General features: G+C 45.8%; 1 protein-coding gene and 1 long non-coding RNA gene across 5 annotated transcripts in view; one reads left to right on the forward strand and one right to left on the reverse strand.

Moving 5' to 3' along the window:
* The first annotated feature begins 2,259 nt into the window (after positions 1 to 2,259).
* On the forward strand, positions 2,260 to 23,979 carry VSTM2B (V-set and transmembrane domain containing 2B). 3 transcript variants are annotated; one of them, XM_068150606.1, is made up of 5 exons: positions 2,260 to 2,639; positions 3,508 to 3,692; positions 5,294 to 5,323; positions 6,373 to 6,784; positions 23,438 to 23,979. In XM_068150606.1, the coding sequence occupies exons 2-5, from the start codon at positions 3,564 to 3,566 to the stop codon at positions 23,524 to 23,526; spliced, it is 660 nt and encodes a 219-aa protein (XP_068006707.1). In that variant the 5' UTR covers positions 2,260 to 2,639; positions 3,508 to 3,563; the 3' UTR covers positions 23,527 to 23,979. The 3 variants fall into 3 exon arrangements, with proteins under 3 accessions (XP_068006707.1, XP_068006708.1, XP_068006706.1); XM_068150607.1 differs by having other exon boundaries at positions 2,513 to 2,836; XM_068150605.1 differs by lacking the exons at positions 2,260 to 2,639; positions 5,294 to 5,323 and adding an exon at positions 2,667 to 2,836.
* LOC137447254 (uncharacterized) overlaps positions 17,771 to 25,470 on the reverse strand; it is a 44,594-nt gene continuing 36,894 nt past the window's right edge. The window contains exons 4-7 of one of the 2 annotated variants that reach the window (XR_010988835.1): positions 22,848 to 22,978; positions 20,049 to 20,264; positions 19,186 to 19,350; positions 17,771 to 19,012 (exon numbers count right to left, since the gene is read on the reverse strand). This is a non-coding gene — a long non-coding RNA (uncharacterized lncRNA). Of the gene's footprint in view, positions 19,351 to 20,048; positions 20,265 to 22,847; positions 22,979 to 25,470 lie in introns of both variants that reach the window. The other variant, XR_010988834.1, reaches the window with a different exon arrangement.

Here is a 25,470-nt window from a genome sequence, read left to right on the forward strand (position 1 = left end):
TCCCTTTTTTTTTTTTACTTTCAATGTTGTTAGAATCCTAAGAGCAAAATCATTCGCACAGAGTACTTGCTAGTCAGTGTAGAACACAATAGGCCCCCATTACAATTTCAGTAAAAGAGGAGAACATAAAAGGAATCTTGATATTACTCTAAGACTGAAAAATATGCTTGTGTTCCTCCTTCTGTACTTTAATTGAATACCAAGACATCAGTGCTTCAACATGCAGCAGCTCCATATAAAATCAAATTTGGTGGGTAGTAAATACAGTAGAACTGAAGGGTTTATGTTACAAATCGAGAGATGCATTCATGATGAAACTGTCTTCACTTCAGCAACACTATTACTGCAGATTTATTAAAATAGAACTAAGTTTAAATGCATTTTCCTTTTCTTTTCAATTTTATTACTTTTTATATCTGAGAAACAAAATTCATTTAACATGAACTGGTTTTTTTTTCCTGTTCCAAGCCTTCATACATTCTCAGTGCTGCAGATTCAGAAGAAAATTTGAAACATCAATATTCATAAAGACTTAAGTAAAAATTTTTGAAATATTCTTTGTCTCTAGTAATTTGATCTAAAAAAAATACTGTTTTCATTCTGCTTATCCGTTAGGAGTTTTCTAACTAGTCCTGATGAAGAGGGCACAAAATTGTGGAACTGCCTCACTAGCAGAGGACCCAGTTACCCCAGTCTTGGGATTTGACTGACAGACTTCTGCTGCTGAGTGGAGTGGCTGCTGGATTTACTTCCTCAGGTATGTCTATCGTGACTACTTCTCCTTGCCTTCACACCAGCTGTTAGGTGAAGTCCTGTGTGGGGACTGTGGTGGCAATAAAATCCAATGCAGTGCAACATGGCTACATGGGAAAAGAGATGATGCTTACCTACAGCGTGGAGCACACTGAGCTTTTGTGCAGAAAAGCAGAGCATAAGGGTTTATTAGATTAATTAATGGTGTTTAATAGCTATTACAATGAAAGCTCTTATGATTGGTGAGGGCTGATGCCAGCTGCTCAGGGAAATGCACTCTGCCTGCTGGCAGGATTTACTCTCCCAGTGAAGACTACAGAAGAAGGCAAGAAGTTACTCTTTGGGCAAGCTGTCATAGGCCTGCCAGAGGATAGTCACAGGATTTAAATCATTATAGCTGGTAGGAATGGCTGACAATACTTGAAGAAAAGATTTCCCAACAGGAAATACTGATTTGATTGAATTTCAGTATTCTTCAGGATTGTGTGAATTTTACTCAAACTTCCTGGTGGAAACCATGCTGGTGGGGTTTTCCTAGCAGGGAGCCAGCAGTTGGCAAGGCCCAACCACTTCAACCTCTAGCAGTCTGTGTGGCTGAGCAGGGAGTTAACTGGGAAGCTAGATAAAAGCACCCATTTAAAAATTGGTCAGATTTAGTTAATCAAAAAGTGAATGCTTCCAAATAATTTGTTCCATACGAATCTTCATGCATCCAGCTTTGTATTCTGGTACAGAATGAAACCTTTATAGGAAAGTTTCTGTGCATCATGATATACACTTTCCCATGCCATCCAGTGATTAAATGAAGTTGTGGCTGAATAAAATGGTGACTTAATAAAATTTCAAGGGGAAAAAAAAAAGCAAACCTTTTTTAAAAGACACACCTCAAATTTATTAAAAAAACATTTCTATCTCATTACTTACTGCAAAAATCAAACTGCTGCTGACGGTGATTCACTGTAATGACTTTACTGGCTTGACGTTTGAGCTGTTATACTTTTTAATGTGGACATTTGCCAGTGAAACAGCTGATCTACAGAAACATTTTCTTTTCATGCTACTGTATTCTAAATCAATAGTGCTGTTTTGGTGGGGCTTTCTTCCTTAATGTATCTGAACAAGTAATAAGCATAGTGAGTTTGGAAGCCTGACAGGACTGAACAATCAGCTCTGGGCACACGCTCCAAGAGGAGACCTAGACCTGGATCACAATGCTAGCAAAAAGCAGTCAGTGTATTGCTCTTCATTCAAGTACTACGCACTACTTCGAGAGCCAGCCTGGGATCTTGAGGCAGGCGGGAGCCACATGCAGAGTGCCGGCGAGGCCAGGCTGCACAGACGGTCTCCGCGGCGCAGCGCGATGAGGAAGAAGCGGGACCGCGGCGCGGTGCGGCCGGCGCCAGGCGGGGCCTCCCGCTGTGGGCGGAGCGGTGCGCGGCCGCGGAGGTGGGGGCTGGACCCGCGGGGCAGCTGCGGCCGGCGCCGCTCGTCGCCCGGGTGGGGAGAGGCGGGCTCAGGCGTGCCGGCGCGCCCCCGCTGTGCAGCCGCCGCCCGTGCAGGGGCAGAGCCCGGGCCGCGACGGGAATACGCCGGACGCTCCCCAGGCTCGAGGAGACGAGTCTCGTCCCTGCCGACTCGCTAGACCTTTCTGCGAGCCCCGACATCAGACTTGTCAGTGTGATGGGTCTCGGAGGGGAGCCCAGTGTCGCCTCCCCGTTTGCGGGCATCAGGAGCCTCCATTCAGCACAGGGCAGTTGAATCCTGCTCGCGGCGGAGCAAGGAACCGGGACGAGATTTATTACTTCATTCCTAGAACGTCGCTTCTACCTGCGAGCGAGTTTGAGCAGCCGGCTCTGGATTTTATATTTGCTTCTCCACAAACCAAGGTTAGTCGGGTGGCTTTGGCTTTTTTGGGAAGGAGCCCTGACCCGGCCCCGCTGTGTGCGATGGATTGAGGCGTGCCCGGCTGCGCCCCGAGCCCGGCCCCCGCCCGCAGCCCACACAGATGCGATGGGAAATCGGGGGCTCTTCTGCACCCTCTGTTACCTGATGTTCAACACACCTCTGCTGTTCATCGTCACCGGTGAGTAGGAAACTTCAGTCTCTTCCCCCAGAGAGGCGCTTGCTCCGGACACAACTTGCTGGCGGGAGGCAGCGGGGCTGCGGTCCGGGCACGGCGAGGCTCGCCGCCCTATCCGCAGCCGAGTTCTAGCCGCTGGGCTCCTGCCGTCAATTGCTCCAAGTCGCGTCCTCCCTGATGATTTTTCCTGTGGAAGTGTTGCTGGCTGGGGGCAGGGAGTGCAGCCCGGGAGGGCTCTGCAGAACAAGGTGGCACTGTTGCGGCCACAGCTGTCGGCAGCGCGGGCTTGGTGCCTCGCAGCCACCGGAGTGGAGCACGGTGGGCGCGCAGCCCGGGACAGTCCCCGCGCCGGATTCGGGGGAGGGGGCAGTGGGACACTGGAGTCCTGTATCTAGCCGAGCGCTTTCTTGTGATTTTAAGGCCTGTCTGAAACTTCCCCTTTCCGCTGCAGCCGCGGGCCCCGGCTGGACAGTGGTGGGGACCTGCTCGGCCTTGGCCAGGGTGCACAGTCCCGGAGGCTCTGCTGTTGTCCTGCAGTCACTGGACTACAGGAAACCCGTGTCTCAGCGCTTAGTCCATGAGCCAAAGCAATTCACGTTACACTGAAAAGGACTAATCTTGTCTTTTAATCTTTCCCATTAACCATCCCTTGCAACTCTGTCTTCTTCTCCCAGCTACCTTTACTGAAGTTCCCAAAGATGTGACTGTTAGGGAGGGAGATGATATTGAGATGCCTTGTGCTTTCCGAGCCAGCGGATCCACCTCTTACTCCTTGGAAATCCAGTGGTGGTACCTTAAAGAACCAGCCAGAGAGCTTGCACATGAATTAGCCATCAGTGTCCCCGGCAGCAGGAGCAAGGTAATACAGTGCTATGGAGGCAATACCTCTTCATCAAGTGCAACATGGTCAGAATAAGTGCAGCAGTCTCAGAGAGAAGAGTGCTTCCTCTACCCAGTGCCAGTAAGCACTTGGAAGCACTAGCATCCCCAGGACCTCCCTGGGACAGAGGAGGACAGTGCATGCACCGTGGGGGGACTTCACCTCAGGAAAAACCATGAGTGCTTTAAGCACTGTAAATAGAAAATTATAACTGTCCCACTGCAAAATCAGCAATGAGGACCCAAGACAGGCAGTCAAAAATAACTGTGATATGAAGGGAGGACAAGCAAAAACCAGTGCTTCTGTGGACTGAGCTAGAAAAAAATGTGGGAGAGCCTCTGTTTGCTCACTGATGGAACATAGAAAGACACGAGGGATACACCTCTTTGGTGGTATGTTAAGTATATGTCAATCTGCATATACAAATGCACAGAGTTTCTTGGGGTGCACGTACACACCTGTATCTGTAGCTCAGCAGGACATTTTCAGACAGTCAGATGTAGTAATTAAAATGCATGAAGCAGAGTTAAATCTTGCATGTCCTTTCCCCTCCCCCTAGCAAGCTGCCTGGTGTGCGGGTAGGCTAAATTTTTCAGCTGCATTTCCCCAACATAAGCCAGTTCATTCTGCAGCGTTCCCCCATTGCACAACTGGTGACAAATGGGGCCACACGAGAAGCAGGATGAAACAGGAGTTCCAGGCTGTGTTGCCCTATTGCTCAGGGCACATCATCCTCTCCAGCCCCAGGCCCCTGCACCAGCCGGGTGCCCCGTGGCAGCCTCTGTGCCTGTGCCAGCTCCCCTCTCTGTGGCATGCTTGTTTTCCTGCAGAGCTCAAATAGAGATGCAAAGCATATAGACACTGAGCTAATGCGATGCCGCCTAGCTGGGGAAGGTGTAAGTCAGTTGTCAGACAGGGAAATAAATCGCATGGATTTAAATGTCTTCTTAACCTTATATAAAAACCGTGAGTTGCTTTAACAATAAATGATGGCAGGGCTTTCCTGGAGAGTGATGACCATCTTCCTGGGAGGTGCATCACTGAGATCTGAGGCATCACTTAGGTTTATAGGAGTTGGATGCAGACAAAAAAAAAAAAAAAACCCAGCAGTATGAAGCCTGCAGAGCGATACCTGCTCCCAGGATGTTTCAGGACTGAAGCTCTGCCCTGAACAGTGCAGGATCCAGCCTGTCCAAGCACTTCACTGCTGTGCTAATGCTGCTGGTAAAGCATCTTCCCCAGTGTTTGTCAGCAGCTGTGAGCAGCACAGCATGCAACAAGCACTTCTTTGGCAGCTGTTCACACCCATCATGCTTCTGTGGGCACCATAGGAGCTTCACCAAAACATTCCCCCAAGAAGAGCACTGGTTTGGTGCCTTCCCCATTGCCTGGGGAACTCCCTCCCCCCACCACCCTCCCCCTGCTGTCAGCCACACATGAACTGTGTGAATTGCAAGTGGAGAAAGTTGCATCTGCCTGCTGTCCTTGCACTGGGGTGGGAAGAGAGGAATAGAGCATCTTGATGTGCTGGCAGAGCTGAGTCTAATTTCCCCTTTTTTTTTTTTCCCCTGTTCTTTTAGGTAACAAATAAGGATGCAACCAAAATCAGTGTAAGTGCAGCTCAATAGGGGCGACATGCACCCCTCCTCCCATACACATGGGATTTCTTGTATGCCCCTCTTCTTTCCTGACACGTGAATGCAGCTGGTCTTACTGGCAGCCCCACTCCTGCAGCACGGCACGTTTCCCCTCCTCCCTGTGTCGCGGCTCGGTCGAAACTTTACCATCTGTTGCCGGTTTAGCAATCACATCTCATTCCCTGCAAATTGGGAGGAGGTGATTCTGTGTGATACTTGCCCTACAGCCCTTTTTAGCCACATCTGAAAAGGACTGCGGGTCAGATCAGGATTTTTTTAACCTTTCCCTCTGCAAACCCCAGTCGCCTGTGGCGATCTCCTTCTCTCCATACACAGCAGTAAATGAGCCGCCTTCCCGTCGATGCGAGCCCGGCACCGCCGATGCCCTAGCAAGGTGGCCTCAGGCGCATGCCAACCCCTCTCCGCGGTGCTGAGGCACAGCTGGAGCCGTTGCCTCCCGCCGCAGTGGCGGAAGGTGGCCTGCGCCGTTGTTGCGGAGCACCTCCTCGATCTGAGCTGGATGGCACGACCCCCAGCAGGGCTTGGCCCGCGGCAACAGGCATAGGGCGATGTCCGAAATGCTGGGCTTCTCCTGCCTCTCGGGTGTGGGGCGATTCGTGCGGGCTGGAGGCGGCCCGGGATCTGGGACGGCTCTGAAGAGCCGCGCGGGCCTGGGCAGGGGTAGGGGGGCTAGGGTCGGGCAACAGCGGAATAGCAGAGTGCGCGAGGTGCAATGGGAATGACGGGGAGCAACGAGTGATCCTGGCCTCTCAGGATCCCGAGGTGGGGCTTTAACAGCGAGGGGCTGGGCTCACGCCCGGTGCATTCGGTATGGGGGGAAGGAGCCCAAGCACGCTGATCTTGACAGCGAAAGACGCACACCGGGGGGAAGCGCGAGCTCTGCTGGGGCTGCACTGAGGAGAGTAGGGCTGCTGTGGGGAGGGGAAGGCGGCGGGATCGGCTCAGATCCTCGGGGTCGGCGGCCGCTGCTGAATCGGCGCCTGGGGTGCGCTCTCTTGCAGACGGTCCGCGTCCAGGGCAACGACATCTCGCACCGGCTGCGGCTCTCGGGCGTGCGGCGGCAGGACGAGGGCGTCTACCAGTGCCGCGTGGCGGACTACAGCGACGACGAGACGCAGGAGCACAAGGCCCAGGCGCTGCTGCGTGTCCTCTCGCGCTTCGCGCCGCCCGACGTGCAAGCGGCCGAGGCGGTCTCGCACATCCAGAGCGGCGTGGCTCCTCGCCGCCACGGTCCAGCCGCACGGCCCACGCCACCGCCGGGTCCCGGCAAGCGCCTGCAGCCGTCGCCGCCGCCCCTGGCCGAGGGGGATACTTCCGCCGCCACTGCCACTGCCTCGGCTGCCGCCGCCGCCGCCTCCTCGGCCTCACCACCGCCCGGGCAGGCCGCCATCCTCCGCCAGCAACACGGGTCAGGTAGGGCGCGGGGGCATGGGGGGAGGTACGTTTTTCCAGGCCGGCCGGGGCTCCCCGAGTCCCTCAGCTCCGTTTAGGGTCGCTCACCGGCGCACGCCTCTGCCACAGGTGGGACTGTCGCTGCAGTGCTAAATCTGAGTAACTGCGGCCAAGTCTGTAAGTGCACGTGATCTGCAGCGCCCGACTCCTGCCCTGTCAGAATTTGGCACAGAGGCGTAGGGCTGGGGAGGTGAGTCTGACCCGCTGCCTTTCGGTAGGTGCTGTGGGAGAGCACCCCCCTGCAGCTTTTCTGACGTGGTGTTTTAGTCAGTAGCTGCAGCCTCAACTGAACGAAACACTATGGCTGTTCTGCAGCTAATTGACTGAGTGGCTGCAGGGACTGGTCGCCCAGGGCAGGCGCGGGCCCTCGGTGGAGCGGGGTGCAGGTTCTGAAGGGAAACATCAGTTGGTGTGTGATGAGCTCCACGTTTGAGGTTCTGGCCGGGTAAGAGTTAGAGATACTGTGCTCTATAATGATTTGCAAATGTAAACATGTTGATTTTGATCATCCAACAGTTAATGCTGTATTAAGTTATTAATGCCGTGGTACTATATTACAGCCTTATTTACACTAATGATAACAAAGTCTGGGATAAAGAACCCGGAGTCTGAAATCTGCAGTGCAAAGGTGTTTCACGATTTGAAGGTGTGGTGCTGCTCTTGCTGAGCTTTAAACTCCCTTCTCAGCCACTGCCACTTAGCTAATGTTGAACAGATGTCCCTGTCAAAGTAACTGCCGAAGAAAGGAAACAATATTATGCCACTGACTGTGCAGGGAAAGCCCTAAGCTCCCCTCTCTGCTGAGTCTCTTCTGACGTAGATTCATAATGTTTGCACAGGAATGTTCACACTCCTTCCTGATACCTCTCCGCACTCTCAGGGCAAATGGTTGCAAGTTTAGGATCGCAGTAATGGGAATCAGTTGTAGAGGGGTCACTGTGACCTGCTGGTGCTTTTTAGGTGCTGTGTTTTGTCTGGCTACTGCTTTTGAGTGTTTTCTAAATGATGTTGGCTTTTTCTTATGTGGAAATGCATGTGAAAACTGGGGTTCACTCCTCATCATTTCTAAAACTAAGCTGGTGTTCGTTGGTGTTTAGTGGAAGACAAAATGATAATTCCTGAAGTCTAATGAGACCTACAAAGAAAAAAAATCAGTTTGCTTATCCTGAATGCACTGACCACAAGAAATTAAACCAAATGCTGTCATGCTCAAGACTTGTTGTTTTCCTATTGGAAAGGTCTGCTTTCCCTACAGGAGCCCAGGTGTGGTGGTTGATTGTGTTTCCTCTTTCCACTCTCCCATAGTGAGAATTCTCACAATGTTTTCCATGCCCACAATAGAAGACACATTTAAGATTCACAGCACTGTGTGCTCTGCCTACTGAACCCAGAGCTTATGCGGTGTATATGAACTAAAACCAGGACAATGGAAGTGCAGTGGGCTCAGTTCCATCCTAACAGATGGATATGAGTGTGTGCCGCCAAGAGAGCATGTCACATATGTCTGTTAGGGCAAGACCCCCTGCCCAGATCATCTAAGCTGCTGTCTGACCTGATTTTTTACGTGTCTATAGTTTGAGGATGTGGCACTGCTGCATTGTTTGTAGGCTGGGTATAATGCTGAACATAAAGTATGAGCATTGTGCCCAGCAGTGGAGATAATGGAATTATTTAAACCAGTGAAAAAGGTAGTGGAATGCAGAAAAAGTCTTTTGTGGGGATCTCCAGATGGAGGCATGCTAAGAGGACTACAGAATAGGCTAAACCAAAATTTCCTGCTGTGCCATCTCTCCTGTGAACCCTGTTGTCTGTGAACAGTGCCACTCTGTGGCAGTTTCCATTCCCGGAGAAAGCTGAAGTCGGTGTAGAGCACAGGACTCCTGTTACTGTTTGTAATACTGACTTAATAAGGTATAAACCAGCAACTGCTTTTGACTGTGTATGAGACGGGCAACTAATACTGTTATTTAGATATGGTCCTCTGTAAAAATGTTGGGTTTTTACTCTGCTTGGATCAAGACCTCCTGAATGACAAGCTTTTACATGTTTTTTTGTAATTGCCATACCTGTGGTATTTTGGTGCTGCCTCTAATTACTTATCAATAAAACATCAGCCACAGCATGGTTCAGATTAGCAGCTGAAAGATTTGGCCCTCGAAGTTCCTGATTGAGGTGTTCTCTGGACCAGAACCATCTGAAACTTACTACTACAAAGTATCTCCCTTGTTGCTTTTGGAAAGCAGATTGCTGGTTGCCATCCCAGTCCACTTCACTGGTGTAAAGGAAAGGTTTGAAGCCGAGAGAGGCAACTTTGTGCAGAGACAAGAAATTGATGTATCTCCCTTAGACATGAAGTGTCAGAATGAAGGTATGTGAGTAAAATACTAATGCGGAAGTCAGTGTGGTGAGGACTTAAAGGGATATTGTGAGGTTTGGTGAAGTTTGAGGTCTCCAGTGATGTCACTTGGGTGGGTTAAGTACTAAACTTTCTTCTCAGAGAGGTTGTGAAGTCTCCTTCTCTAAAGACTTTCAAAAACCTGCTAGATGCATTCCTGTGTGGCCTGCCTTAAGTGATCCTGCTTTGCCAGGGGACTTGGACCTGATAATCTCTGGAGGTTCTCTTCCAACCCCTGCTATTCTGTGATTCTGTCATTCAGAATGTCTTCAAAGAAGATTACATCCTTCAGTTTCAGAGCTCCCCATTTGTTTGTGAAAGTGGTGAATTATTTTTTCCTCTGCAGTTTCTTTGTAGGAAATACTTTTGTATACTCTCTCTTTTCATTATTCTGTCTTCTGTAGCACACATGCAGATAAGTACTTGCACCAAATCTGTGTGTAATAATTGAATCATCTAATACACTTGCAGAAGTCTTTAGCATTTGTATGTCTTGTCATTGTACATGGGGATATTTCCTCTGGATAAAAGCAAAAATGTGCTCAAACAATGGATTTGCCATCGGTGATTAACAAACGCTCTTACTTAATACACTGAAGAGCTCCACCAAAAAAATGATGCCATGGTACCAGCCATGGTGTCCTGCATGGGCTGTGTTCTAATCCAATTTTCCTTGCAATAGAAATCTTTCCAGTACATTCAGTGTAGTGTAAAATAGGGCCTTAATGTGCTTGTATTGCAATAAGTGCAATTATAGATCAAGTGGTGCTTTCAGATGTGCCTGCAGGGCTCTTGTTTAACTTCAGTTGGAGTCACAGTCTTGCATCATGGAAAGATGTGATTCTTTACATCTTAGAGTTGAATGGAAGCATGAATTTATTAGAATAAATGTGTCTGCTACTGACATTCTCTAAAGAGCACAGGGTCTCATCCATAGTTTTGGACATGCCATCTGAAATTGCATTTAGTAGAAATTTGTGGTCAGCATTGTAGTATATAAGGGAATAGATCCAATGTAACAGGAAAAAATGCCCAATGTGCCAGAAATACTAGGTACTGAAACAGAATTTTATCTGCAGTGTTTATATGACCATGTAAAAACTTAGTGCTCTGGTCTCGTGAGAGTAAGAAAGATTCCTGCTTGTCTGCCAGCAGGGTAGGCTGAAGTGGTCACAGAAGATATCATTTAGGCTGCAGGGAGGCAAAGCTCTGCTGGTAAGATTATTTGCTTTAATATTACCAGAGAAGGAGTTGCTTTCCATGTGGTTGTAAATCAAAATATTATTTAGCTTTCAGTTTCGATACTTATAAGCAAATGGGATCTTTTGCTGTAGGAAGAAGGTCAGGGTGTGCAAGTGAAGGACTGCATCCAGTGTTGATGTGACTGGAAATGTTCCTAGTTTGTACTGGGTAAGTAAGGGGGGATATAGGAACATCACTAAGCAAGATGTGCAGTGTTGCTATCCCAGAAGGTTTGCAGTCCAAATAGATGAGTTGGACAAATAGCAGGAAGAGTGATGACCAACTTTATCAAGTGTATGGCCCTTGTGAAATTAAATATGGAAACTTAATTTCAGATCTCTTAAATTTAAGCCCAGTGCCGTAGTCATGAGGCTACCAATTTGTCACCTGATAGGTGAAGTCATAAACAAGGATCTTCATACTGACCTTCTGGGAGGCAAACCATCTCTATTATATCCTCCCAAACAGTCTTCAAATTGAGTGCTTGTGTATTGGCTTGGGGGCAATTTCGAGCTTCTGAGCAGAATGTAGATCAGACATTGCAGCTTCCAAATTCCCTTTTATTTGTTTGATCTCTAGCCTCAAAGCTATGAAGTGAAAGCTTTAAATAAAATAAACAAAGATGGGAGTGTGAAACAAGAAACTGTGCTTCATTATACTTAGAGTGCTCTAGGAAGGACACAGACAGACTCATGTGTTATGCAGAGATGAAGTGTTCACAGCACGGAAGAAAATAAGTCCTCACTTCACGCCTATCCCCCTCTGCCCCCCACAAAGCCTTTTATGTCTGAGGCAGAGGGACGTCTGCTTGTGGGCTGCACAGCCTGAGATAATAAAGCACGAGGTCCAAATTCTGCAGTCTCTCTGCATGTGCAGCTCTCAGGGATGCTCATAAGAGCAGTGCATGCACAAAGTCAAACTGCAGTGACCTACCTTGAGGCAGGACATGTTGTGGGAGAGTGTTGATCTCTATTGTGCACTAGGAAGCAAAAGGGTTTTTTTGCAGCTCAGAGACAGGAAAGTAAATGCAGACACAGTTTTCTGCAGTGCAATGAGCTGTGGCTGATTAGAGGGCCTCTTGTTTGGTGTGGCTGTGGTCAAGTTTGGATTAACTCTGGGTAAGGGCTTGGGTCTAGGGCTCTGCAGACTTTGTTAGGATTAGAATGACTTGGCATGCTAGTTTGAGAAATAACCCATGGAGCTCGTTTATCTTTGATAGATTAACATTACACAAAATAGCAAGAAAGGAAAGTCTGTGTTACTCTTAAGCTTAGGCACCCTACCTTTCCAATTCATTAACGTATGGGTCTACTTCACTCCCTCCCCTATGAGTGCTCATTCTGTTGTTATTTGTAGTTAAATGCAACCTGGGTCACATTTTCCTTTACATTAAGTAAAGTAGGAAGACAGAGGCCATAACTGAATTATCAGGCCGACCTCCTAAATGTCACTGGATAATAAACATGCAAAAAGAATCCTCATTAAATACACATCACTAGCACTTTAATATCTAGGCAAATGAGACTGCTTTGGGGACAAGTGAGGTCAAATATCTTCTTTTCTGTGTGTGTAATGGGGATTAATTCTCAAACTGGACAAAGGCATGAACTGCAGTACCGTGTCACCTCATTATCTAGGGTAGAAACAAGCTGTGCCAGGATGGTTTTGTACAGTGGCAATGCAATTTATTTGAGTAACCTCCTTTCAGCAGTTCTTGTTTGTTCCTGGGAGAACAGACAAAACTGACTAACCTGTTCTGCAAAGTCCTGTGCAGTCTCCTTGAAGAAATCTGAATATTATTTGAACTTCAGTATCTTTGAGTTTTAGATGGAAAGATGTTTCAAAAAACTATTACTGAGCACAGTGAAAGGGATATTCCAAGCCTTTCTACTGAGGGGGGAAGCTGTACCTAATGTTGGTCTATCTGTGCAAGATCGATTCATTAGTGGGCGACAATTAGAAATTTCTGTGAGGGAAGACTCAGTGCACCCACGAGTCATTTTGCATGAACAAAGAGCATTTTGGGCAAGGATATACATATATTGCTAGTTCTTTATGTTTGATTTCCAACAGATTCATTGCAAAATGAAATCTTAGTTTGCAGTACTAAGAGGCAGATAGCTGTTAAACGTTCCCCGCCTCTGCTGAACTGATGCAGCTTCACTGACGTGTAAAGTAACACTTGAACTGTGTTGTAGATTCTATAGGACCCAAATACCTTAAGCAGCATACTTAGCAGTCATGGCAGAAAGAAATGTCAAAGACAATCTCACTCGTACTACTTTTGAGAGGGACATTAATAGCGGTGGTCTGTTGTTGGAAAGCAAACAAAGTAGGATCTGTCAGGAAATTCATCTTACGGTAGTACTGTGAAGAAAGTGTTTCTGCTTTACATAACAGAGCCTGACAGGACTGTGCTGGCAGTAGAAGTTTGTTTTGGGTTCTGATTTAGCTTTGCTAAAGCAGTAAGAGAATGCTGGCAGGTTGACTGTTGCTGTTTACTATGTGTGTTTTAAAATTAGATAATGGCAGAGCAGACTTGTATGTCAATAACAAACGGTTCAAGTAGGTTTGTATTGGAAAAAATGGGGTTGTCAGCGGAATAGTAGTATTTGTCATAACAGCAGTTAACAACCGAGTATTTTCTATTGCTAGGCTGTTATCAGTTGGGAGGCAATTTTATTAGCTGGAAAGAAGAGCATTTTGGCAGAGCAGCAGCTGTGCTCTGTGGAGAAGCCAGTGTGATCGCAGCGCACAGATCATTGTGCCACGGCTGGAGAAGGGAGCTGTGCTAACGAAGCTTATGCAGGATGTCAAGTGGTTGCTGCACTATCTGTCCTTGCTCTGCATTTGTGCTGCTGCAGCTAGGAAGCAGAGTATCCTGACTGTGTGTGCTGGGAGCGGCTGCTAACTTCAGAATGAGGCAGAGCACAGCTGGCAAGTCCTGTAATGGACAGTCTTCTGTGTCTGCCATTTTATTAGTCATATGTAAAATTCACTGAACTGGTATAATTAGAATTCCTTTACTACTTTATAAATATTTTAATTGGTGTTCTAATCTGAATGCCTCTCATGCCAGGTTGCTGGGAATTTCACATGTAAAGAGGGCATTGAGGAGTATCACCCTGCCATAGTTTTTCCAGCTAACCCATTGCTGGCTTATTCTGTAAAGTCTGCATGATGGCAGACTAAAGGACATGATATAGTAGTGTCTTTAGTTAGCTAATACCTAGTGAATATCAGTCATTAGAAAGGTTTAGGGGGGAATTTTCAACCCACCACAAGGGCCTGTGTACTTGTGGGTCACTCCCCAAATGTTGCTGTCTGTTTGTAGCAAAAAGGCAGTCCCTTCTTCTGTGTAAATCAAAGGCTCTGCTTTTTCAGCACATGTTCTCAATACAGCCATTTGCCTTGTGTTCTGCTAATGCACTTAGCTCTCTTGTTTAAGCATGGACAGGATAGGGTTGTTTTTCAAAAAAAATCCATAGATAATCTGTGCTTGGATTTACTTAATTTCAGTAATTCTGGCTGGAGTGGTAATTACAACTACACTGGCAGCTTGCTCCTAATCCTGATCAAGTAAAAAATACTCTCTAAAAGACAGTGAAGTGAGAACTACAGTGTCATGTTCTTTACTTCTGGGTTGCAAATATTTACAGCTTGTATCAATTGCAGAATGTGAAATTGGTTCTGTCCAGTGTGGCTTTCACTGAAGTCTTTTCCTGAAGTGTCAACTTGGGGAATTATGTGACCGTGCCTAGCTCGCCTGCTTTTTGCAGTGTGGTTTTTTAATTCTCCTGCTCATAATGAAATCCTTGAGAATATGCCCAAGACTCACTTCAAAGCCCAGTAATTGAAACCCCACTACCAGTATTCTTTATTGCCTCCTGGTTTGGGTAGTGTGAGTTGTGCTTTTTGCTATATGATTGTATCAGTATACCGAAGAAAGATGTGCAGGGCTGGATGCTCATTTACCACCTGAACTACCGCTAATGTAGTTAATTATTTTTCTGAATGTTTTAGTTCAAAATTAATTTTCCACCAAATCATATTACAAAGAATTTTGTATGTCTCATTATTCAAGTGTCAAGGAGTGAATTAATGGTGCTTGGGTTTGTTAAGTTAGTTTTGGATCATGGACATGTCGAAGATTCTGGAAATTAAACAAATCCATAGCTGCCTGGTTTGGGTCCTTTTAATAAGTACTTGATGAGGGGATGTGATCTCACAGATACAAAAGCAGAAATCTGTTCATCAGAATATACTACAAACTAAAGACCATCTATAGATCTCATAAGAGGAAAGTTACTGGCTTGTTTAGGTGCAGACCAATATAAAGTAATCAAGCTGCATGCTCTACATAGAGTGAAGGACTCTGCTCAGGTATGTTCCTGTTCTATAGTGACACTGTCTATAGCAGCATTAGTGTGATGTTTTCCTGAAGCATGTGCTGGTGCTTTCTTCAAGTTTTTGCTTAATTTCTCAAAGAGTGGATATTTGGTGCAGTTGGGCAGTTGATTTGGCTGTCTCCATTGCAGGACAGGTCCCAAAAGCAGCCCTTCAAGGGCCCAGCTCCATGTGAATCAGCTGAGATGCTGCTCTTCTGGGCTTTCTGAGGGCATGACCTTCTCTCAGTACAGCAGATTCCATAATCAAATGTACCATTTGGAAGAAGTGGAAGGAGGCTTTCAGTAAGACTGCTGGCAGTACATCTGGGTAACACAGAAAGGAAGTGAGGATATTGAGGGTAAATGTACCAATCATTCCAAGTATTATGTATCCCTACCTTTTGTAACTTTGGTGGGAGATGAAATTTCATGAGCTTATCAATAATAAAACTGCATATTTCTCTGATGCATTAAAAAACCAAATGTTTTTGCTATAGGCAGAAGTATTTCTTGCTCTCTACCTGATATGCACTTCCATGCATTCATCAAGTCTCTGTGATACTGTGAAGTCCACTAGTTTAACTACCCCTCTTGCTTTTTGTTAGTAGCTGCATTTAATACAAAAATGTCTTGCTGCACTGACCTGCAGCAGCTGTCGAACGGGATCAGATCAACTGTCTGTCTAATCCTGTATCTTGTGTCCATTAACGCCCTTGTGATCTAGGAGGAAAAGGGAAGAGCCTCCATGGAGGATAATTGACTACTTGACTGATCTGTGTGCCATATGCATGTTTGGAAGGGATTGTCAGTCCTAGTATTTTCAGAACAATTTGGCCTTAATACGTCTTAGTCGAAATGAGCTCTAATGTGAGCAGAAATCCACCTTAATAATTGCAAGTGCCTTAAGAAACATAGATGCAACTCCTGTCCCAAAGGCACTCGCAGCTTCATTTCAGCAAAGCACTGCAGTAGAAAATCAATGCTGCAGAAGGAATCCTTTTCATTTCTCAGCTTTGTATCAGAAGCAATCCTACCTTTTCTGCATCATTTCCTTGCATGACTACATCTCCCTCTCCTTGCCATCCAATCTCTTTGTTTTCTAATCTGTCCATAACTATGTATATACGTGACCCATTTTTCATAGAATATGTTAAACCAGGGGCTTCTTGGTATTCAAGGGTGGTCAGCCATGGTGTACTTTTCTTTCTCCCAAGTGGGAGTGAAGCATGTCAGCTGAAATGCTCAGGGAACTAGCAGATGCTGCAATTCCCATGCCTTCCTGCTACCCATGCTGTGGTTTACCACTAAAACACCAAAGTCTTTTGTTCTTGAGGGGCTTTGTCAGATGTCATATTAAGAACTATTAAGAATGAGACAGTGACAAAGAATTGAATTTTTCTTAAGGATGCATACTTACATTTCTACCTGTGCTGGAAATTTGCATTGTGCTGCCCTGTATGCAGCTTCTGTAGAGTTAGCAAGCCTCACTTTCTCCCTCACCTCTCTGTTCAGTCACACATGTTCAGCCCAGCACATAAATAGATGCAGGTCAAACACCATCTATTCAGGAGTGCTAAATATTCCAAATGCAAATGGAATCTTACTTGACATACTAAAACCTGCTGAGATTCCAAAATTAGCATAGGAGTTCAGTTCCCCTTGTTACATGGCTTTTTGGCAATTCACTTCTAATTGTTAGCCTGAACATAGCAATAGGTATCTTAAGAGAAAAGGTAGACAAACGAAGTTCAGGTGTATTTGAGAAGACCTAAACTGATGACATTGTTTCTACAACTGGCTAGTATCTTCCAGCCACTAAAACTGGTTAGTCTCTTGGAGAGTTTACAGTGTGGATAAGTGAAAGGTGGGTGTTGTCAAGAGTAGTGAGGAGGGCAATGCTTAGTTTCACCCAGATGCATAAGAAGGTTTTACCCCTCATAAAACCCTTGTTGGCATGGATGAAGGAAGAGAGCAGGATCACTAGCTTACAGCTGCTTGGCTGTGGAAAAATGCATGTGCTCACTTTCATGGGGTGGTTTTTTGAGATGAGTTATGGAAAGCTGTTCTAAAATCTAACTAATCATAAATAAAAATGTGTGGTGGTTAGAAAACTGATTTTGTCATTGTGCCTTCTAGGCAGGCTCAGTGGTGAGCAGATCCTGTGCAGTTGCGTATAAATACACGAGAAATTGCCACAACCAAAATTAGCAGTACCAAAAGGCAGCTTAGCAGCTGTTTCTAGTTGTGCCTAGGCCTGGTGGACCTCACCCAGCTGAAAACCAGGAGCGATGGGGACCCTGCAGTTCCGTGTATTTGCATAGATTTCCGTGGTACCACTCACTTCTTTTAGTAAGAGCACCTCACATTATGTGCAGCATAATGAGGTTTAGGTGGGAGGCTGCACCGAGGTTAGCACAGGCTCTGGATACACTGCTGCACAGAGCCCTGGAGAGCTGGCACTCGGTCAGGAGTAGGAAGTTTAAGGCACCAGTTACAAGCCTTTGGGAAAAAAGAAAGACAGCAGACATGGTAACAAAAAGGCAATGTGATTGTGCTAGTATTGCAAGAAGGATACGTGCAGCTTACCAGATCCTGTCTCAGACTGCAGAGCAATTCTGGTATGGTGCAGCTTATTGCCTCTTCAGTCCAGTAACTGGAGAATGACTTAGTAATGGTGTCTTTTAATTAAAAAACTCTCAGAAGCTTTTAGATCTGAAGTTAGGTAAATTCCCTTCATTTCAGTGGAAGTGCTCCATATCTGTGTCAGTGAGAATTTGTTTTATCTAGGTTCCTGTCAGTAATGATCCTTGACCAACAACCCATATAACCCCCTATTTTCTCCATAGATACAACATAGTAGAAGTTTCTCCAAGAAAATGTCTCAAGCAGAGTTTAAAGTTTCTGGACTGAGAGAATAAATCAGTCTATATGGTCAGTTTGATCCTTCTCCTCTTAATAAATTGCTAGGTTTGAGAGATTGAATTGAATGTTGTTCCTTAAGAAAACAGACTGAGGCTAACAGATGACTACAGAGAAATGTCTCATGGTACTGCCAGCCAAGGTCCCAGCTCCCATCATGAAGAGGCAGGCAGACTGTAGGTGTTATCTCATCTTTCAAGGAAAATAGGCTACTGATGTCTTTCAGCTTTTTATTATATGGGCCACTGCATTTTACTGGCATCTTAGAAAGAGACATCAGGGGACTTTACAGATTCTTTCTGGGAAGAAAAATAGGAAACTGCTGGAAACTGGGTTTTGGTCATTGGTTAAATATAGCTTGTAAGAGAATCTTCCCATTTTTTGCTGTGTGTTACAAGTCACTTGGTTAATTAATGTTTGTTTTCAACTGGATGAACTGTTTCAAGTCAGACTTTGATGAATGCTGGCACAACACAAATTAATAAATAGAAAACTACAGTAAAACATTATTATGTTGTAACTCGAAAAGAAAGATGAGTGATGCCAGAGAGCAATTCACCATACACCAACAGAACAATTTGTTATTGTTCTGCTTAGTGGTAGGCTTCCCATTTAGCCATGTGCATATAAATAATTTAAAAGCAAAACTGTACATCTGTGTAGTGATAAATAAGCTTAGAATAACAAAACACCAAATGAATATTCAAAGCATAAATGTTTTCTTTTAAGTGTCTCTTGTTTGTAAGTAACTGCATGCTCCTGATTTAAAGTCTCTTGACAGAAACTCTTTGTTCTCAAATCTGGGTCGATGGTGTGTCCAGATCCTAGTGGTCAGGACCCACAGTTGCTTTGTTTACATCTGCAAATGTCGCAATTTATTAACTGAGCATCAAGAGCTCCACTACTGCAGCAAAAGCAGAACCGAGGAGACTCAGTCCAGCTTGTTTATAAACAGTGCTGCCCACAGCAAAAGGGGTTTGGGTTAACTAAACAGGGAGAAATGACTGCTTACGTACAGAAAGAGGAGAAATCTGAAGTTCTGTATGTCTGCTTCTACTGCCTGAAGTCTTAGAGCAGAATGACACTGAATCAGTGTGAATAAGGAAGCTTGCATTTGGTCTTCAGTTATAATAATTTCCTAAAAATACACTCTATGTGACTGCTGAGGTTCTGGTAACAGACTCTGAACTCACGTTCTGCTGTCAAATGAAGCAGATGGAGACTGTGGATTAACAACGACAAGTGCTACAGGAGGAAAAGACAAAAACATTTGGACTTGCATTAATTCACAGTTCTGCATTGAGATTTAAACTAAAACTAGTACATAAAGGTGGGAATGACTTGGGTAAGCAGGCACAGAGCTGCTGCCTGGAGTTGTGACTAATACTCTTTTCCATTCAGAACAGAACAATCCTAACCTGGTGTCCTTCGCAGCCCTTCAGTATAGTGGTTGTAAGAGCACTTGAGCTACAAGAGCCTGTTTCTCCAGGTTGAATTCCTCAGCATTTCCAGGGTAATTCCCCCCATTACCGATGTGCAGCTTTCTTTTTGAGTAACTGGCAGCATTTCTTCAGATTCAAGTCCTGTTCATTGAAAGAACAAATTCAGCCCTGTCACTCTCCTCAGGTTTGAGCATAATCAATACCCGAGGCCAAATCTTCACCACAGTGGTGGACAGGTCTGGAATTGGCACAAATTCAGCACCTGTGAGCTGCATGCAGCTGCCAGGAGTGTCAGCTGCTGCCAGGCTGCCCTTGCCATCCTTGGGCACAGGGGACAGTGACAGCACATGGGGACCATGCTGGGCTGGCATTCTTGCAGCTGGGCCATGTCCCAGAAGTGAGAAGAGCCATCTGACAGCTTGGAAATGGGGATGTGCTGACTGAAGTATGGATACGTTGTGCCAGTGACTGCAATCTGTGAACAAGCAACCTGGCTTCAGATACCACATGTCAGGCATGGACAGAAAATGAGGATTTACCTTCAGCCTTCCCAGTCAGCAAGCTGTTCTCCATTGGTGTAGGTAGATCTGTTTTAGGGCTTTACCCTTGTTAAGAGTGAAGGATATAATGGATTTGTGAATTGACTGTGTATTTTTAAGGGAACTGTGGAACCTGCTGAAGGAGAGAACTCCCTGAGGGTGAGGAATGGCTGTCACAGCCCTGTTTGCTCCCAGACTGGTAAAGTGGCTGGGAAGCCTGGCAGGGTTGGTATTGGCACAGACCTGTAGGGCTCCTGCTGCCCCCACTCTCAGCAGAAGAATGGGGATTGCTTATCCTACCTGCAGGTCTCCAGAGGCAGACCCTCCTTACAGCTTGGCTCTGCAGGGCATGTTCCTGGGGCAGGGAAGGCAACTCTGAGCTTGTGAGCTCCTGTGTTGCTGTCTCAAGAGCTGCAAGAACATCTGGGGCTGGTGACGCCCTAGCCCATGTACTGGCCAGGAACCTGAGCTCCATCAGCTGTTGTGCGCTGTCCTGCAGTGTCTTCTGGTGTCTGCCTGGAAGGATTTAATGAGTTACTCTGTTAGTTCCCTGAATTGTGTTTGTTAATGCATTTTAGCTTTAAAATCCTGTGTTCTATCTTAATGCCTTGCTGTTGCTATGTAGGCAGTCCTTAGCCACGTGTGGGTGCATACTAAGATTTAATTAAAACCTTAATAACTAAATAATCTCCACACAGTCTAGGTGTCTATGAGCTAGCACTGTGGGGACTACGAATTCCTCAGCTGCGCACCATATTACTATGAACTATGCTTTTATATTGGGTAATAATGCTCCAGCTTTGCTGGTGAGGTGTGTATAAATCATGAGGCAGCCTGAACAGTGAGACCATGAGCAGCAGTTCAGACAGGAGCTGTTCCAGGTCTTTCTTTTGATCATGCCAGAGCTCAGACTCACATCTCCTACACACCAAGACTCAGGCATTTGCATTAGAGTGCCTGAAGTGAGTTTCCTGAACAGAAGTGGCCAGACTCCTTTTCCAGAGACACTGAACACAGAAAGCTCCTTTTTTTTTGAGCTTTCCTGCTTTGCAGAGTGGCTCTGACAGTCACTTTTCTGGGTGACTATCAGTATTTTGGGTGTCAGTTACATCTGTATGTAGGGTGTTCACTGATGAAGCCTTTTCCCAGGTGCTCCTGTGCACCCAGCTGCAGAGCAGAGCTCCAGCTGGACTCATGCTTTTGTATTCACCCCTATGGCAATGTCCCACAGCCACATCACACATTTGTTATGGGTGTGCAGCCTTGTATTGCCATGTTAGTGTTGGTGACAATAGCACGTGCTAGTCCATGTCATGACCTTGGAAAGGTGCCACACATTGGCAGTTGGCACCCAAACAGCTGTAGCTGTGGACCAGTCCAGCCTTGCTTGCATGGGCTCAGCAGGGACATGGGCAGTGCACAGCAGTAATCTCAACCTGCAGTAATGGAGTAGGCTGCACCAGGACAGCAGAACTCTGTATGAAGAGCCATTCTCACCCTTGCCTGGCCGCAGAGCAGTGACTTGTTTCAGAGATGGAGCAGCCCCAGAGACCCACACCGTGCCTATGTGTCTGGCTCCCCTGACAGAGTGTGGCAAACAGACCTCAGCCCTCCCACACAAGGGAGAGGAGCCAGACCATGGTGGCACAGTGTAAATTCCTCTTTTTTGGTGCAGGTACCTAGAAAATAAAAACCCTGAATAACATCTTAGTGTAAGTGAATGTGAGGCAGGAACAACCTTGTAACCTTAGTATGGTCATGAGGTCTGTGCTGACAGGTTGGACTCGATGATCTTTGAGGTCACTTCCAACCTTGGTGATACTGTGACATGGATGAGCAAAGCCTTCAACACTGTCCCATACCACATCCTGGTCTCCAAACTGGTGACACATGAGTTTGATGGGTGGACCACTAGATGGATAAGGAACTGGCTTGATGGCTACACCCAAAGAGTGGCTGTCAATGGGTCCATGTCCCAGTGGAGGCCCTCAGGGATCAGTCCTGGGACCTGTCTTGTTCAACATCTTTGTGGGTGCCATGGACAGTGGCATTGAGTGTACCCTCAGCAAGTTTGCTGACACCAAGCTGTGTGGTGCAGCAGACACGCTGGAGGGAAGGGAGGCCATCCAGAGGGATCTTGACAGGCTGGAGAGGTGGGCACAAGCCAACCTCATGAGGTTCAACAAGACTCAAGTGCAGGGTCCTGCATCTGGGTTGAGGCAATCCCAAGCACAAATACAGGCTGGGCAGTGACTAGAAAGCAGCCTGGAGAAGAGAGACTTGGGGGTGCTGGTGGACAAGAAGCTCCACATGAGCTCTCAATGTGCACTTGCAGCCCACAAAGCCAATCAGATCCTGGGCTGCAGAAAGAGAAGTGTGGCCAGCAGGTCAAGGGAGGTGATTCTCCCCCTCTACTCAGCCCTGGTGAGACCCCACCCTGGAGTACTGCGTCCAGTTCTGGAGCCCCTATTACAAGAGGGATATGGAGGTGCTGGAACGTGTCAAGAGAAGGGCCATGAGGATGATCAGAGGGCTGGAGCACCTCTCCTATGAGGACAGACTGAAGGAGTTGGGGCTGTTCAGTCTGCAGAAGAGAAGGCTCTGAGGTGACCTAATTGTGGCCTTCCAGTATCTGAAGGGGGCCTACAAGAAGGCTGGGGAGGGACTTCTCAGGATCTCAGGTAGTGATAGGACTAGGGGGAATGGAATGAAGCTGGAGGTGGGGAGATTCAGGCTGGATGTGAGGAGGAGGTTCTTCACCATGAGAGTGGTGAAACCCTGGAATGGGTTGTCCACGGAGGTGGTTGAGGCCCCGTCCCTGGAGGTGTTTAAGACCAGGCTGGACGAGGCTCTGGCCAGCCTGATCTAGTGTGGGGTGTCCCTGCCCATGGCAGGGGGGGTGGAACTAGATGTGGTCCCTTCCAACCCTGACTGATTCTATGAGTCTATGGATGCCACTTCCTGCTGTGAGCAAAGGGTACTCGTGTCTGCCTCTGCCTAAGGAAAGCCTCCTCCAGCCATAAAGTCACAGGTACCTGTTTTCCATGCTGGCACCTACACAGCTACCCCTGCAGCTCTGTGGTGTGCTGCCAAAGTTACCTCATAGGAGCAGGAGTGGTCTTGCTATCCCTGGGCTTGCATGAAATGACTGTAACAGACATGTTCCACATCCGACCTCTGTGTTTCCACAGCTCCTGTGCAGAGTTTTTTATTTAAAATTCTGCTCTCTCCTGTAAAAGGTAAAGAAGATGTCAAGGTCTTGCTGTTCCCATTCCAAATGAAATGGGTTCATGTCCTGTTAATCAAGGAGTACAGCGGCAGCATTTGTCATTTCCCTTTAAAGTTATGGGTGGTTGATACCTGTCATTTCTCAAGAAATCATATACCAGATTAAGGTGTATTTATAGAAATCTCAATTGCTGGTAACTTGGCTGAAGCCAAGTTTAGGCATCCATTAGTAATGCATAATGAAATGACCTAAGTGGTGTTAGATTTGGGAGGGGGAAGAGAAAGCTATTTGAGTGGAATAGCTTGAGGATGCTGTTTTACTATTAAAATTAAGCTTCTGACCCCTGGCTCTGAAGTGATAAAAATAAATCTTCCTATATTTCTCTTCTGCATTTAATCTTCTATATTGGAAAAGACAAAGAATTAAATCTCCTTCTCTCCCTTGTCTCTTTCTTTTCTAGGTACAGGACCTATTTATGCTACAGACCCACTCCTATATATGTCCCTGCTAATACTGCATAAGCTTGTACATTTATTAGTAAACCACTGACAGACTGCTGCCTCCGCTCCTCAGCCAAACAAAAAGGAACCTATTTAAAAACAGAACAAATCCCTGACAAAAAAAAGAATTCCCTACAGTTTTAAAGATGGACAGAAAGAGACTGAAGAAGCATGACAAATTCTACATGGGGGGAAAAACATATTTTTGGGGATGCCACAGAAAGTAAACCACATAGAGTCTGGAAACTAGATGCATTATTCTATGGTGTAAAGCCCTGCTCTGTGCATGGCACTTACAATTTCTCTATTTTAATGTGATTACTTTTTTCTTTTCTAAACCTTTTCCTCTGACTCTTCATTTTGCACGAACTGTTGAGCAGTTATCTTTATGACAATATGTAAAGATGTTGGGTCAAAGCCCTTCCTAAGAAAGGAAATATTTTTAGTAGATTATTGTGTTTAGGTTTTTTTTTTTTGCATTTCCTTTTCTTTTTTTTTTTTTTTAATTAAATTATTTCTTTTGGAGACATTTTAATGAAAAAGGTACATCTTGCCATGATTAATAGTCACTGTCAATAATATTTATTTTTAAATGAAGATTGGGAACAAGGTAAGACATTTGTTTATAAACTGTATTGTATATTGCTGAATAACAGTTGAATAAAAAGATTTTGAAATAAAGTTTTTACAGATGTGTGTGCCTGTCCCTGTCTCCTGAAAGTGCAAGAGAAGGCTGCATGCTGTGTACGTTCCCTGCCGTGTCACAGCGCAGAGAACTGAGGAAAGGTGTGTCACAAATTGAATACAACTGAAATCAATTCTTTATTACACACCCCCGTGTACTTGCAAAGCCCACAGCAGAATGTGCTGGCAGCTTGTCACAAGCTATAGCTGTATTTTCCTCTGGTGCCCTCAGTTATCTCTGAGCAGTTTATGAAGAAATCTAGTCAGATGGACAGTGCAATGATCAAGGTAAGTTGCTTTGGCTTTCTCCAGGCCTCCTTGAAAACAGATGAATCAACCAATGAAAAATAAAAATGAATCAACCCAAAATGTTGGTCTGTGTCCAGAGCTGATTCCAATGTTTAAAATGTATTCAGATTTTAAAAATGACACTTGTCTTACCACGTGAGCTTTCCTCTGAGTGCACCAAAGGTGATAAAATCTTGGTAAGAATATTCATACCCTTAATGCCAGCTCTAGTATCCTGTAGATTGGGGAGTAATCCATAATCCTCCTGCAAAAACCCAAACTCACCTTGGAAAAGACTTCAGGGAGGTGGCCGTTGCAAGGCTGGAAGTGTATCAGAGCATGAGGCACTGAAGAGCACAGTCCTTTGCTTCCGTATGTGCAGAGGAAGGAAATGGAAAAGACAAATGGGGGGAAAAAGATCTACATGCTGGAATTAATTATGGCATTCATGTCTGGGAATTTGTCAAGGACAGTTATTCACAGTAGAGGTGTATCTGTAATGTTATGGGGATTCTAACCCTTCAAGTAATGGCTGGTCATGAAAATAAACCAGCCTGGGTTTGAACTGTGGGTCCTCCGGTGAGCTCATGGCTGCTTTTTGTCAAAAGCAGTGAATCTCTCTAGGTGACTTGTCTTCCTACTAAGGGAGAGAACCAAAACATTTTTCCCCAACTAGGAAAGAAGAAAATCTGCCTAAATTTATCTAAATAAATAGGTGACGCTTGAAGCATGTGTACCTAGGAGTGGTTATGCTTTTATTTCAACTGCAGCCATACCTCTGCATGGTCTCTTAGTAAACAGATCATCTGCTACTGTTGTTTCATCACAGATGGAGTGCATCGTGCATTGAACTGTGTACTGTGTGGTTTGCAGAAAACAGGAGAGGAGATACATCATCTTACATTTGTATTGTAGCCTGTTACCTGCACAGGGATGTGGCAGCTTTGTGTGCAGTAGCAGGAGTAGAATTATCAAGGTCTTACAGACTTTAATCACATTAAAGGTGAAAAAAATTATATCT

Source organism: Melanerpes formicivorus, unplaced genomic scaffold (assembly GCF_026170545.1).
Source record: "Melanerpes formicivorus ecotype bairdi unplaced genomic scaffold, bMelFor1.0.p_v2 SCAF_20, whole genome shotgun sequence".
NCBI classification, from domain to species: Eukaryota; Metazoa; Chordata; class Aves; order Piciformes; family Picidae; genus Melanerpes; species Melanerpes formicivorus.

What these genes read in the sequence shown, in the direction of transcription:
- VSTM2B (XM_068150607.1), top strand. Translation starts at nt 2,764, where the DNA reads ATGGGAAATCGGGGGCTCTTCTGCACCCTCTGTTACCTGATGTTCAAC. An exon ending in TCCCCGGCAGCAGGAGCAAG is followed by an intron (nt 3,693 to 5,293) that starts GTAATACAGTGC and finishes CTGTTCTTTTAG; the next exon opens with GTAACAAATAAGGATGCAAC. An exon ending in CCGCCAGCAACACGGGTCAG is followed by an intron (nt 6,785 to 23,437) that starts GTAGGGCGCGGG and finishes TTTCTTTTCTAG; the next exon opens with GTACAGGACCTATTTATGCT.